This window comes from Pygoscelis adeliae, unplaced genomic scaffold (genome assembly GCF_000699105.1).
Source record: "Pygoscelis adeliae isolate BGI_AS28 unplaced genomic scaffold, ASM69910v1 Scaffold100, whole genome shotgun sequence".
NCBI lineage: Eukaryota > Metazoa > Chordata > Aves > Sphenisciformes > Spheniscidae > Pygoscelis > Pygoscelis adeliae.
In genome coordinates this window covers 1,105,227-1,121,102 of record NW_008824034.1, presented here as the reverse complement: position 1 = coordinate 1,121,102, position 15,876 = coordinate 1,105,227, and the positions used below count along the sequence as shown (strand labels likewise).

Below are 15,876 nucleotides of genomic sequence, written 5' to 3'. Positions count from 1 at the left end.
GCACTGCTTTGTAGTTGGCTAAAATTACGTCAGCCCATGTAAGAGGCTGATTCGGTGTGTAGAGTTTTACAAAGCAGCTAAAACCAAGACCCTAACTGGTAAGGGAGCTGGCCAGAAAGGACTTTAGCCATCTGTAAAATCCCAAGATACTCACTTGATACCTACAAAGAATGTAGAGCAAAGTAGAGAGATTCCTTGACTTACTACGTTATTCTGGATGTATATTTCTGCAACTTAACTTTGCAGCTACTCAGTAGCATCTGTTAGCGAGCACAGCTGCAGCACAGCACAGGTTGAAACTTGGAAGCCTTTTATCCTCTTGGGAGGCCCTCAAGAAAGGCAGGGAAGCCTCCTCTGGTTGTTGGTGATCTGGCGGATGCGTGCCTGCCCTGAGGAAGCAGACGCAGGCCAGAGCGATGGCGGTGTCTCTCAGAGTTCACACCTCGAAAGTCATTGCTTCCTGATGGACAAAGAGGTGATGCTTCACTCCTCAGGCTTCCCTAAGCTTATAACCACCTGAACTGCCTTGCACATTGGTACAGACTTGATGCAGCAGTCCCGGGGGTGCTAACTGCGCTGGCAGGTAGTGCATGCTGTAATCCATAGGAACCAGCCTGCATCTGCCCCCTTGGTGGGAGCTCCTGCTTCAGTTTCTTGGGCAGAGGAGAGTGGAGAATAGCAGTGCTTCACCTCTTAGTTTTGTTTCTCCACATTCCTCTAACCTATTCCGGAGTGCTCTCTCTGTTTTTATTGTGTTGGTGATTTTTTTTTCTTTGGTGTGTTCTTTAATGTTGGATGGATATTTTTTTTTCTTTCTTTTTTTCTTAATAACTTAATGGGATTTTTTAAATGGCTCAGGCAATCTCAGGCTCTGGCCAAGACTAGGCAGTTTACCAGCTAACCCCCCTGTGTGGGTGGGTGGGGGCACATCACGAGACTTTTGCTTTTTTCCTGTCTCCATCTGTTGGTAGGACAACTTGTACCCACTGTCTGGGGATGGCACTGAGGGGCTTGAAGGAAACAAATAAACAGGTAAGAGTTTTCTTGCTTTCTATTTCTTCCCTTCACACAAACTGAGGACTACAGCACCCAGGTTCCGCGGATTTAATGTATCTGGGATTGATTCTTCCTCCACTGGTATTAGAAGAGTTAAGGGAAAACATAGGAAATAGCTTTGTCTCAGCTCCTGAAATGATTCCTGGTCAACATGCGGTGTTTGAAGAATGAGCACTGTGCATGGCGGTGAAATTCCCCACCCAGCTGAGCGGCGGGGCACTGGCATCCTTCAGCCCCAAACAAATATTTTGAGCCTGATGTTCAATTGCTTTAAAGCATCAAGAGCTCTTACTGACAGGATCTAGACCTCCTGACCACTAGGCATTTTGTAATTATATGTTTACAAATAGGCTTTTTTTTAGTCCTTATGGTATTCTTTTAAAAACAAAAAAAACCACAAAAACCCAACAGAAATGGAACACAATTTTTTTTCTGCTTCCTTCTCTGTTGCTCTGGTGGTTATAAAGCAGGAATACGCTTGACTTGGAACAGTGCAACATGCAGATTTTAATTAACATAAAACATAAAACGAACCAGCCTCTCTCCTCACTTCAATATTGCAGATTTGGTCTGTAATTCCTGCTAGGTTGTGATGAGAGAAGGGTACTGGATCATTTTTGGTTTATTCCTTTGCATGTTTACTCAGATTCCTTTTTGCGGTTTATTACATCTTACATTTTGAGAGTCGATGCAGGAAAGGGTACATTCGTGTCCTCCAAGCTGGGCAGCCCCCAGAGGCATGATGCTGGCATATCGCAGCAGGCAAATCCAGCCTCAGGGAGAGGCTGGGCAAGCAGAGAAGACAGAAGTCTTCTGGCAAAAGACTTCTTCAGCAAAGGGTCTGTGTAAGTCAGGAGAGCTTGTTCCTCTCCAAGCCTCCGTTGGGGTTGGCTCAGATGAATTATTTCTTAATTGACTGTCCTTGTTTTCACTGAAAGACTGAAGAGTTTGACTAGGTTAGACCAGGTGCACGCCGAGTTTGCTCTCCTGAGAAAGGCTATCAGGAACTGGCTCACAGTCCGCCTGTTCACAGGTACCTGGAGGATCTGAACAAAAGGGTTGTGCATGTGAATTTCTCTTCAATGAAAAAAAAAAGAAAATGAAGGAATGTCTTCAAAGCAATTTGACGATGTGTGTTTTTCCGTAGATCTCTCTCAGGGCGAATTGTCGGAGGAGTCTGGTGGTTCTTCACTCTCATCATTATCTCTTCCTACACTGCTAATCTTGCTGCCTTCCTTACGGTGGAAAGGATGGTTTCTCCCATAGAGAGCGCAGAGGACCTGGCTAAACAAACCGAAATAGCCTATGGCACTTTGGATTCAGGCTCAACCAAAGAATTCTTTAGAGTAAGTCTGTTAAATCTCCATTAGAGCTTTCCTAAACTGTAAGAGCTTAATATTTTTTCAGTCGTTTATTTCTACCCAGCTGTCATAGCTGTTCTGATGAAAGCTGCTTTGTGCAATCAGGACAGGCCTGAGTGCAGATTTTAATATCAAAAGGCATTTTATCAAAAATGGGTGGGTTTGCTCAACCTGAAACATCTCAAGATGGAAAACCTGACCTCTGCTATCATGGGAAGGGTTTTTTTAACACCAGTTTCAGAACCTTGGTCTGATGAACAATAATGCAGTCCTTAGCACAATATTTAGCAAAGAAAACTCTTGGAGGAGTGATGCTCTTGACCTACTTGCTCTGTTTGCCCAGCTGGCAGCCGTTAATGCCATCCGACATCGGTGTTCACTTGCCAGAATGAGAAGGGGGGTGGGAGGCATGTGTTGCCGTTCGTTTCTATGTGGTACATTGATTGCTGCAGTTGTTGCTATGTTGTCATTGCTCACCAGCATCTGGCTGTGGCTGTATCAAGCAGTCAGGGGTGAAACGTTCGTACCCCAGAACACTGGTGTGTATTCACCTTGGTTAGGGAAGTGCTGGGTTTGCAATATTTGGGGGTAGGGGGAAGTATACACTTTTATTTAAGATCGTCCTTTCTTTCTCCACTTGCCAAGCCACAGGCTGGACTGCAGAGAGTTTGGTGAGGGTCATTAAAAACTCTAAATACGACCTCGGACCACTTTTATGTATCTAAAAACGTTGTGACATGAAAAGCTCTTATTTCTGGCCTTTCCAAGGATGAACTGAAATGCTCAGCTCTTTCAGGGAGCTCTTGGTTCTCTCTCAGCAGCGCCAATCAGATGCCATTCAAACCAACATTTTTTTGTATCGAAAAGTGGTCAGTGCTGCAGGACTAATTGTTGCCTATCACGCATACCGGCCAGGTGCAAGCGTGAGGGAGGAGGGAGACAAAAAAACCCTTGCTGCTGTAGGCTGATTAAATACTGATGGCTCCTTGAATTTGCTTAAAATCTGAATACATGACCACACACACACACACTTACATGTATGTATAAATCTGATGTAAAGCTGGAAGTGAATGCAAAGGTATTTTATGAAGCTTTTGTACTCGGCCTTACTTATATGTAATGTCTTTATATAAAAATAGGTACTCAGTAGTTTTTAATTAACTGTGGTGGCTGGTACGTCACAACGACTTCTGTTTTTATTAAAATCCTGTAAGATAAACACTGACCTTGTAAGGGTGACATGAGTGTGTAAAAATTTGTATTCTGTTTAATTATCAGCCTGAGGCAGTATTATCTGCACAGCAAAAATGAGTTGAGTGGACCTGTCAGAAGTGGTAGCACAACTTGATTAGAAATATTGGTGCTGTTTGCAGTCACTGTACTGTTCTCAGGGGAAAAAAAATCTTCTTTTGCTACCTCATTACCGTTAATACAGAAGGAGGGATTGTATGGGGGTGTTTCTGCATTTCCTTAATCATTTGACATAACAAGGAAATCCCTTCTCACCGAGAGATCAAAGGAATGAGTGTTTCGTGTGAAAGGATACAGAGTCTAGTAAGTGTATGAATACTTTGTTGTGCTGTTAATAGTCTTGAGATGAGCTGTGACTCTCTCCTGGTGCTGGAGAAAGCAGGGCTGTAAATGAGGATGATCTGTCAGGAGCTGCCAGCTCCATCAGGCAGGGAGAGGAGTCTGATGGGGAAGGAGGAGAGCAGAGCCCCGGTAGTGGCGGAGCGGGGCGTAACGCCTGCTCTGGGTGATCCGGATGGGCCAAGTGGGAAGGAGAATGGGCCCTAAGAGGTGCTTCTCTCTCCTCAGCGTTCTCAAGGCACACAACATAATTTCAGTTGTATTAACTTTTGCAGAGTAATTAATTTGAATAGAGTGATGCAGCCATGAAACTGTTGTAATTAGAGTCTTCTTCAGTTGATTTGAGAAGGGCAAAAGCTTTGCCTTAGATTAAATGCATATGTCCACATAAATACTTCGTTGTACAGTCTTTATTAGCTACTTAGTAAGATGGTAATGATGGCTGAAACTTGAAATAACTCTTAGAGGACACTTGGTTTCTGAGCGCCTGCTGCGCAGACTATGCCTGCTCTGTGGTTTGGGATACGTTTCACCCTGTAAGTGCTTTTCTCACTGCTACTAGAGCATCAGTGGGAGTGATAGTGGTCTGAGTCAGAAAAAGCCATGACTTCTCCTGGCTACAGTGTGATGCTTATTCCCTCTGAGGGCAATACCCTCCTCCGCCCATTCCCCACCAGCATTTAACCGATTTAACCACAGTTGGCTGAGTGGGTCAGGATCATCTCCCCAGTGAGAAAGGAAGCTTCTAACTGGGGGGACGGCTACATGAGCAAGTCAGTGCAATCCTCACTTACACTGGTTGCCCATGCGTATTTACACACGCTCTGGCTGTGGCATGTGAGAGGTAGCTAAATCTTCCCTAGAGATGGGAGAGGTTACCTGGCTGTGAGCAGGAGGTCAGCACATGTGTAGAGGCACCAAGAACAGTAACTTGGCTTTGTAGCCAGTCCATGACTTCACACAGGGAGCACAGGACAGTCTCTCCAAGATCCCATAAAGACGCTTGTATGGGTATAACTCTTCCTAGAGCTGTAAAGCTAAAATGTTTCTCAAAGATATTAGTCAGATATTGATCTTAATGGCCAGTGAAAGGTGCCAGACTGACAACAGCAAGGAAAAATTGCCTCCTAATGTGTCATAGAGGGACGACACATAAATGAGCTTCAGATGCCCACCATCTTATCTGCATGCGCTAGAAGGAGCTCCTTTAGAGCCTTCAGTCCATGGCTCCTTTCTGCCAACCCCAGTTCCAACTAGGAACACTTTTGAAGGTTTCTTTTACAGTGTGGATACCTATCTGGTAGGAACTGGAACGAAACCAGCACCTCGCTTCAGATGAACAGATGGTAATGACTTTCAGCCGCTTCAGACCTGGGCAGACTCCAGCTAGTGACCTATTTTATAGTGTTGGCTGTTTCCCTAAACATCACAATGTCTCCCAGGTAGACGCTATCCCAGCTATGTAGATTAAGGCTAGATACACCACTGCTGTGTCAAGTGTGCATGATGACTGCTGTCAGCGTGACATTGCTCTCACAACAAGAGAGCCTATTTTTTATAACAGTTTCACAGCAGGCACTATTCACACTCATCGCTTGTTGGTGACTCTGCATCAGGGCATTTGTCCCCCCAGTATATCTAAGAAGCAAATGAGCCTTCCTGTATTTTCATGGTTGTTGCTTGTTTCCACTCAGAAACATTTTACATTTTGCACTAATTAGCTTATAAAGGCATTTAAATGGCAATCAATAGATTACATCAATTCCCTTTTGGCTTTCAAAGGGTATTCATCCATATTGAAAAGGAAAAGAAAGAACCTCTCCTTAGATATTTATTAACATACAGTCTCAGATTAAGAACTCCAAAATACCTCTTTCTCTTTCTTGAAAACCAGCAAAGGCCTCTACTAGAAAGCAATTTCAAATCACTAAGCTATTACTTTTAAGGGTGTATCTGTTAGAATTAACATCTTCTAATATATTCAATTAAAGCTTCAGCATATCTAAGCAGCTCATCAAATCAATATAACACCATTTAATCCAAACTCAGCACTGAGCCTAAGTGTAATACCACAGTCTAATAGGTTTCAGACCTCCAATAGGCATATATTCAAAAGGCATGACCTTTACCACCAATTAGTAATTCCTATGTAAACTTGGCTGTATTCAAACTTCAGTAGAAGCAGAATGTGTTTCTAGACAGTTAGAAATATAAATTGCTCTTGAATTCCTGGTGGTTCCTTATAATTGGTAGCAGATATCTGTGTTAAGGGGCTTCTATAAAATAACTTGCTAAGTATGTGTTTGATCATTGACCAACACAGCTGACCCGCTAGTACACTTTACTGAAAACCTGAAATTTCAGAAGGTATCCTCAAAATTGATCTGATGTGACAAGACTTTATAGGTTGAAATACTGAGGCAGGTATCATTTAGCAAGATCTTGCATTAGGTCCTTCTCCCTTTTGTGGGAAATTGAAGGCGGCTCATATCACACCATTACCAATGTAGTTAATCACTGTTAACTAAAACTAAGAGGACAAAGGAGGCCTCAAAGGACTGATACTTTATTGTTGAACTTTGTATTTTTCTCAGCAATGGTTTCAAGGATGTCCCTGACAAAACGACTCTACTATCCAATGGCTCCCCTGTGCCTCAGATGTAACGACTTGCTGCTCTGAAGTCGGTTCCTAATTTTTTCTCCTGGAAATGGCACTGATTGCCAGGCCTGTTGGGAGTTTCAGTAGAAAGGCCAAAGATTCTTTGGACATGATGGTTCCTGCTCTTACAGTTGGTTACTCCTACCTGGCACTGATGTTCATGAGTATTGGGTAGAGAGTTTGACACTGACATTGCTTCTGCTGTCGATAAAGACTTTAGGCTCAGTGCCTGGAGGACTCAAACAGGCTGACAGCCTTCAAGCACAGCTTAGATACTCCAGATACTATTTTTAGGAATTTTTTGCAACACGCTATGAAATTCACAGCTAAGGCTCCATTACTTCAGGACACGTAGGAGTGATAGCTGACTTGAGGACACCGAGGAGCCCTGCACGTGCTTTCCTTGTGCCTCCTGTGTGAAGGCTTCACTTCTCATTGCACATGGATAGCCTGGCCAGACACTTCAGTAATATTTTGCTCTTAATTGATGTTTTGTGAGAGGGTGATACTGTTCTTTTACGTCTTTGTGGGCATGTTCAGCACTTGAAATTCCTCTTCATGAATTTTCTCAAAAAGTGGTTCTTTCCAAACCAGGTTCAGATGTGAGGCCTTTCTGGACTTCGTATATACATAAAATATGATATAAACCTACAATTTTTAGGACACGGGAAGTCATGTTAAGGATGGCCCCTAAGATGGTCCCCCTTTTTCTCTCTCTTCTTGGTTTCATCAAGTCTGAATAGTTCAGCAAGAGCAGATAGAAAAGCACAAGATGCCCTGGCAAGAGGCTTTGCGTTTCTGTCTGCAGCTCTGGTTGCCCATGCTGAGGAAAAGTGCTTTGACATGGAAACACGTGCCAGAAAAAGTATGTAAATATGGTAACGGGACTAGTGAGGTATCTCTTGAAAATAACTTTAAGTACAACTTGTTTAGCTGGTAAAACTAAAGCTGATATAGAAATCGATTTGTTCAAAAGAAAAGAAAAAAACACTAGACGGATTAGTACCAAAGCGGAAAATAAACATTTATCTGAAGAAACAGTGAAAGAACAAGTGAATGAATTGATCCCAAATTCCTTGGAAATTAAAAAAATGTTCCTAAACCCATCAAAAGGATTTTGAAATACCTTCCACTAAAAGCACTTGGGGTAACTAAAACCTCCTCTCCTGCTCAGGCAGTGCTTTATAACGGGCTGTATAACGGGCGGCAGTGGCACTGGTGAGACCAGCGGGTCCCTCTCGGCTCCAAAGAGCGAACTGCCACTGGATCCCAGCCCAGCTGGCAGTGTGCAGAGAGGACTCCCCGTTACGGTCCCGCCGAGGGCCCTTGGTAAGGGCAGGCTGTGGCAGAGGAGGCTGGTCCCACGGGCGGGCAGCCAGGCAGGAGCCCAGCACCATCCCAGACCCATTAGGGAGAGAGGGAGAAATAATGACCGTAATGCATTCTGAAGCACTAGCATATTACACCCAGTTATAAGATAAAGAGCTCATTGCTTTCCTCTGATGATAAGGCTGTGTGAAGACAAGAGGTAAGGGAAATAAATTCTACCAGCAAGCGGTTTAGGTAGGGAGAAGCCTTGAATTATGAACCAAGAGCTGCCGTGCGATTTTTATGCATTCTGTGCAATCAAACAATATTGAGATCATCATTAGAGCCTATTAAAAACACCATAGTGAACTCTGTGCACGCAGCGCTAAGGGGTTCATCTGTAGTTAAACTCTTTGATTTTTAATTTCAGAATTTATTTTGCTAGTGAAGATAAAGGACTTGTTTCTAGCACAACATTCATACAAATGCTTTGCTTTTGCCTTTGGATAAAACTATGATTAGCAGTTTTAAGCTTTCTGTGTTCTTGGCATCGAGCAAAACAACACAGTCATCATAACAAATGCCTGACAAAAATATTGAAGTGCGATTGTATTTATGGACTTTAAAGAATAGAACATCACAGAAAAGCGATAGCTTCAAATACGAGCTGTATCGATCTTTGATAGGCAACGTGGCAGCCATTAATCAGAAAAATTACTGTGGTTTAACTGTTTTTCAACACAGAAAGCGTGAAAAACTTATTCACCCATATATTCTCTCTCCCTTCCCTGTTTGATATAGGTGGGGGTGTGCACAAATATTAAAAGGTGAATGTATCTGTACAGAGAGATCACAGCCTCTCCATTGCATGAATGATAGATGGTCTGCTTGCGGGGGGGTGTCTCTTAATCTGTTGAACCTCCTTTCTGCCACATGGCTAACAGGCAGTTTTAAAGACAGCAGGAAATCAAATGTGACATAATTACAAAAGAAATCGTTTCCCATGAAGTGATCTAATGTCTTTAAGCCTATGGATTGGAGAGGAAAATGTGTCCTTACGGGAACTGAAATTAACGGCTCATCCATCACCCACTCCTTGGAAAGGAAACGTTTGGATGGAACCGGGGTTAAGGTGGCTGAACCGTTTTACTGATTTCAGCAGACAAGCCAGGATTCAACGAAGCTTTCAGTCAACACTTAATAACAAATATTTGAATAAATCTCTGCTTTATCTTCAGTAACAGATGGCATTTGTCTGTCAGCTCAACTTGTGTTTGTAGTTTAGGCTTTCAAGTTCACCTATGTCTCAGTACCGCTCAGAAGTTGATCTCTATAAGAACAGAGCTGCCGGCTGCACTGTAGAGGTGAACAGTTTCCTTGGGTCAGGCAGTGCGTGTGGATGCAGCCCATGGTGAAGCCTGGCACTGCAGCTAGCAGTGGATTAACGCCGTAACTCTGTCTGCACCACAGAGGCGAAGCAGAGAGCGCCTCGGGGAAAAATCACTCACTGTTTGAATGCTCTACTTTCTGGAGAGCAGCTCTATGATAATGATAATGACATTGCTCAAGACAGCGAGGACCCTGGTTTTTCAAGTCTCTCCTACTTTACGTAATGCTGCTGTGTCACATGAATACATGCTTGTTAGGGATTCATTTAAAATACGTGGGTGCTGATAAATAACTCACAGTGCTGCTACTGTTACTTCTGCATAATTAGAAAATACATAAAGGTTTAGAAACTCTAATGATGTGAATATGAAACATCCCCTCTTGCAGTCCACTGGGATTTCTCCATCATTGCCTGTATATTGGCCTATTCTGTCTGGAGCTGAAAACTCATTAGACCTGTCAGTGTTCAGATCGTGTGCTGGAAACACCGTTCTCTGTTAATTTATTATGGGCCAAATCCAGACCAGGGCTGGTGTGCTGCTCAGTTGCCCAGACAAGACTACTCTGCTAAATATGTCGCTGCTGGAAAGATGCCCCTTAGCCTGAAGGCTGACGTAATCCCTCCCTCCGGCCAACTCGGGTCCGTGCTGCCTCCTGCTCCCCCGACAGACAGACACGCTTGCAGAGCACAGCCGTACTGATCCTCAGCGGTGCCACCCAGCCCCTGCCGTCTCCCCGCGCAGCCTCCCAGTGCGCTTCCTCGGGGTGAGCGCTCGCCGAGCGCCGGCTCTGGCCATGAATCACGAGAGGATTTACAAAGACAGGTTGTCTCTTGGTAAAGACTTTCATTTTAATTTCCCAATCACTATTGCAATGGGGAGGAATGGATGACAGCAATAAAGTGAGGAGATGAATATAGGCATAGTCTGAAGTTGAATATTGTGCCAGGAAAGGACATCTTAAAATCTTGATTTACATTCTGCTACTCAGACTGTTACTGACATGTCAGCGATGTCTAGTTACAGCTGGAGTGATTCTTTGCTTGTCTGTTCGTATGAGCGGAGCTCACTCCAGAAAAGACGTCTGTTAAAGCAGCTACAGCACGTTACCTGCCTGCTGCCAAAGCTCATGTTTTCAAAATGACCGTGATACATGGGAAGAAAGTCTCAAAAGAAAGCTCCTACAATATTGTATTATTTTTATAAGATAAAGTTTCTTTTGTAATTGGCCCCTGTGTATGTCAGGTGTGGAAAACCTGTAGTGTTGCTGAAGCCTGGAGGGTTTTTTGCAGGCTGCTTCCCCAGCTGCCCGTGTGTGCAGCGCTGCCGTTGACCCTCCTTCCCCACCGCCTCCTCCTCCACCAGCTCCCTGCTGGACTCCCATCCCTGCTCCGGACAGGGGAGAAATACTGCCAGTGGGTTCAGAGGGCTCTCTCCGAGGGTAACTGTCCTCACAGCCCCCGTACAGGGTTTGTCTGAATCTTGACATAGGGGATCCTAGAGGAAAGTGGGCAGCCCCAGGGTTTGTGGGCCTGCTCCTTCAGCTCTCTAGTCTTCATTTGCCCCAACTGGGAAAGGAAAATGCCATTTCTAAAGCAGAAGTTATAATATCATTACTTTGAACAACAAACCAACATGACAATGTCTCCCATCACAAACTTGACTGTGAAATATTGTTATTCACCAGTTCATTCTTCCTTTTACATTTATGCATGTTATCAAAGATTTGTCTATTCCTACAAATATAGTTTACATATGCATGCTTGAACTTTGCTTATCCATGGCATCCCACAAATTTATAAACCATGGGTAGAGTTCGGTAGATTTGGGGGTTGGCCTTGCTGAAAGAGAAATGCCCTGTGCATGCTCATGGCATCTGACCTACTTTCTTCTGCCAAGAATGTAATAAAAACAAGAGGTTCATGTAATGATGGGATTGATTTTTCTGTCCATATAGGTAAGTAAATTGCTGGCATCACAAGTTATCTGTGGCTAAAAGCTGCGACATTGATCTATTAGACTTTGCCCCGTGACCTTCAGTAAATGACATCTCTGCTTTCATGTCCGCACTTGGGAAAGGGGACTAATGGTGCCCTCCGGCCTTCGTGAGACCTACTTTTTCCTTCTCAGTAAAGAGCTTGGAAATCTCAGGCAGAGGTACCTTACTAATAATATTTATCATGTTCTTATTATTAATGTAGCATCATTAAGCCAGCCTCCACGCGCTCCAGAGCTGGCATCGGGCTGGGAGCTCTGACCACTGTCCCTTGCTCCTCCCAGAGACAGCTGCGGCAGGGGTGACCCGACGTCAGGCTTGTGAGGGAGCAGAAAGGCATCAAATCAAAGCCTTATCCAAAAGACCAAGACAGTGGTAGCCACTCCGTTGCAGTTTGCCATATTGGAAGTCCAAGAAAGCAACTGCCTCAAACCAATGGATCTCAAAGTGATCCCCAAGCCAGGCAACAGCGGTGGTACCAAGGCAGTCTTCTGGCATTTTTTCACTCCTGTTTAGTAACTTGGTTTTTAGTGGTTCATAAGTTACTGGATTCATTAGCTGCTCTAGAAGAGCTAATTGCACACGTGGAAGAAAAGCAATGAGTGATGATAATGAAGCTAAGGTTCACACTTAACTACCTAAGTTCATATCGGTGAGGCGTGCCTCTGTATAAAGGCAGCATGTATTATCCAGATTAAATACCTGCACTGTTTATAGTACGGACCTTTGTGTTTTGTATCAGCAACATCTGTCTGACTTAGGGCTATAAATTTCCCTTGTTAAAGAGCTATAAAGCCATCATAGGACTGGTGTAGCAGAGGAGTGTCTTAACTCTGCTCCTTCAGGTCCTTTATCGATGTCTCTGCCTACCTTTGTGTGCGTGCCGTGGTCAGGATGCTCCGTCCACTTTGCACTTGTCTCAGTCCCATTTGCTGCACTTCCCTGTTGGATTTACTGCATTTCAATGTATGCTGGCCTACTCCAAAGTATATTAACGTTTACGTAGCCTGGACCCAGCCCTCAGACCAGGCAGCTGTAACTGGCTTCCTTCTGGGTTTTCTCCCTCTCCAGTATGCCCGTTCCATTTCTTACACTGATATTGCCCAGCATGAAACGTTCTCCTATTCTTCCTCATAGCCCAGCTCCTGGATTACTGGGGGGACCTTTTCGCTTTCTCTCCTCCCTCTTTTTTTTTTTTTAAGCTTGTTTATCACTCTCTTAGTTCTGAAGACAAAGGTAAAAAAATTAACATCAGTATAATCTAAAATTTTAAACATACAGAGTAAAAAAGGGAGAATATATAAATTAATTTTAAAAGTAGAATTGATCTGAATGAATTTGGCTCATGACTGGATGATCAACAATAATCACCTATAAGAGAACGTTTTGAGCTCGAATGCTGGGATATAATTTCCTGGTGCCTGTCATAAGAAACCAAGGACAGTTTTGATCATTTTAATAGAAGAGCCCAACAGCATGCATGAGGCAGGCATTTTGAAGAAGACCTGCAGGTCACAGAGGAGGTGGCAGAGAGGGCAAAACATTCTAAAATGGGCAAAGGACATCCCTGTAACATACTTCAACTGTAGAGGAAAAATGCTGTTTCTTTCAAATATAATAGCTTCACCGCTACTCAGTAGTGGAAGGAGGTGACACAATGTCACTTTTAGCAAAAGCGTGAGACAGATGTCTGCAGAGGGGGAAAGGTAATTCGGTCAACGGGAGAAGGCTTCAGTCACAAAGATGTTTTAGAGCTGAATTTAACTGATGTCAAGGAATCATCCAAGATGTGCTGGGTTTTGCAATACATCTCTAGGCGGTTTGGGATATGCAAAAGTAAAACCAAAGCATCTGGTCCCGCTCAGCCGGAGCCAGGTTTGTGGGTGCTGGGTTTTTGTTGTTGTTGAATGGATTGAAGGAATAACTGCAAGTGAGAGGTAAACCTGCCTCCTTCCCGCTGCCTGCAACGCGCGCCCAGCCCCGTCCAGCTGCGCTTTTTGATGCTGTGGCACGCTGTGGGTTGGCTTGATTTTTTCATTTCAGTACTGGAGCCAACCACACATCCAAACTAGGAGAATTAGAATGAAAGACGGTGTTAGAATTGTGGACTGATTGAATTGGCACCTTCTTTTAAAAAGAACGCATTGCTACCCTGAAGCAATGTGTATTTAGGTACCGGTTAGTAACGGGCCAAGTGAAGAGACTCCTCAGCATGAGAGCTGCTGGCTCTGCTGACAGGAAAGGGAGCTCCCCACACCCTTGAGCGGAGGTGCGTGTGGCTCATTCTTCTGCATAAACATCTCCAAATAAAGAAAAAAGCCAGCACTATTGACAAAGCAAAAGCCAGCCCTATGTATATCTGCAGTAAGGCTGTGATAATGGAAAGATGCTTTAATGTGTCCCAAGGCCTAGATGAAACACTGAAAATGTTGCTTTTAAGAAATAAATGATAATAATAACCCCTTGAAATCCCAAGGAAATGTGTGTGACAGACTTCTTGAGAGCAGTATCAAAGAAATGAAATAGGAGTTGCAGAGCATAGGGAGTTACTGCAGTTACGGGATTTGAATTGGTTTAAATCTTTGCTTTTAAGCTCTTTTTCTAAATATGTCTTTAAAAGTAACACTTTAATGAGAGGGAAAATGTTTTACTGCCGCTGAACTCTAGCAGCAGTGCAGATCTGTCAGACCTTACCTTATTTTGGAGTGTAAATCCTTCCTCTACAGTTGCTCCTGCTGTCTGGCCCCTCACGCAGGTGTCAGACTCCTGGGGGGGCACGCAGGCCCCGAGGAGGCTGGGGCGGGCTGGGAGGGGCGGCGTGAATGTCTGCAGAGGAGGACAGATGGGGGAAAATGTTCTTTCAGCACAGAATTGGCAGCTTTATAGTTAGAAAGGAAAGAAATTTTCCTTTTCTTAAAGTGTTTTAGGGGCTCCTGGGACTTTTTTTGAGGCAATTGGAAAATTGGAAAAAGGAAAATATTTACTCAAAATACCGTCTTTCATTTAATCTCGTTGCATCTTTGACCAGCTTTAGTCAACTGGTTGTTTCATGTCGTTGAGCAGGTGTAAAATGTGGCTCCTGGGGCAGAAAATGCCCTCAAGCACTCCTTAGGTGGTTTGCAGGTTTCACAGCTCCTCTGGTGGCACTGTCCCTTTCTCTAAGAAGCCTCATCATAAATCGTTATTTTGGCCTCATTATGAATTTAGGGGAACGGCCGCAAAAAGCAGTGCTAACTGAGCGGGGCGCAGTGGCCAGAGCCCGTCACCTCCCTGGTCCCCGCTCCCGGGACATTCCTGGGTCCTCACCCAGGCTCCCCCAGCCCGGCTCTGGCCGCTCCGAAACCAACACGTGCCCGATGCATTTTTTTTTAACCTTTCCCAGTCAATATCTGCTATGTTCACTTCTAGCTTGCATTTTTGTCTACTTCTACTAGATCAGACTGCTGTACTCATTTAGTTAGTTTGATAATAACAAGATGTTATGAAAATCCCACTTGGCTGAAGAAGAGGTGGGCAATGATCATATAAAAATGTACTGGTTTTTATTAACCACATCATCCAAAAGAGTTAAATGAAGGGAGCAAACTATGAAGCTTAGGCTATTTGTTAAAGTTGAAAAGCGATCCGGTTTTGAGTCGTGGAATTTGGTTTTTTGAAGCATGAATGATGATATTCACCCTTTGCCCTTGGAGCGGGGAACGTGCTTTGTTTGGACCATTTGCAGCCCTGAGCATGCTGTTGGCACTCATCAGATAACTTGTTATTAACAATGCACAGATGTATTGGCAATTGCTTTTAGGTAGTCAGGCCAGCTGGAAAGAGTATGAAAGAACTTATTAAAGACAGATATTCTGGTGTGAGTTAAAAGATAAAAAGAAATTCTGGTTTATCTGTGTAATTAAAGGCATACTCTGCAGAGGAAAACAAGCAGAAGCATACGTAGTGCATGCACAATTTTTGAAGGCTAACCACTTTAGCTTGCTGAGAGATACGAAGAGAAAGAGTAAAGCTGTGTTTTTACCTTCCTTTTGTCCCTTAGATGCCCATTTGCAAATATAAATGGGCAGGTGCGTTTGGAGTATTTGTGTTAAAAGAAGATGAAGCTTGTAAGGACAAGCACCTTGAAACTAGGACGCGCCGGAACTGCCATTGCTCACGCAGTCTCTGTGTTGGGCAGCCAGGCTGTTTCTGTTACCTTTCTGCATGAGGGAGCTGCAAAAGAAGAGCAGGCAGGTCGGCCGTGGGCAGGGCCGTGCCTTGGGCCGTGGCGTGCTCTGCCTGCGCTGCCTGCTCTGCGCTTGCGCAGGTGCACACAGCTGCCACGCGGGCTCTGCTGCCCGCAGGGCACGAGGACGGTGGCAGCCGCTGAGCCGGTGACAGCCACCGCCTCCCGGCACCTCTGGTAGCCCTGGGGTCCCCACGGCCCCTCCGGCGGGTGCCTGGTAGCAGTGCTGTGCCCTGGGCAGCTCCCGACAGGGAAGGAGGTGTGAAAACGCCCATGTGCATCAAGGGGGGTGT

General features: G+C 44.4%; 1 protein-coding gene across 1 annotated transcript in view; it reads left to right on the top strand.

The window, feature by feature from the left end:
- GRIA3 (glutamate receptor, ionotropic, AMPA 3) overlaps positions 1 to 15,876 on the top strand; it is a 156,037-nt gene that overhangs the window by 115,183 nt on the left and 24,978 nt on the right. The window contains exon 11 of the mRNA XM_009330818.1: positions 2,204 to 2,402. Within this exon, the coding sequence (XP_009329093.1) occupies positions 2,204 to 2,402 (199 nt within the window). The remainder of the gene's footprint in view (positions 1 to 2,203; positions 2,403 to 15,876) is intronic.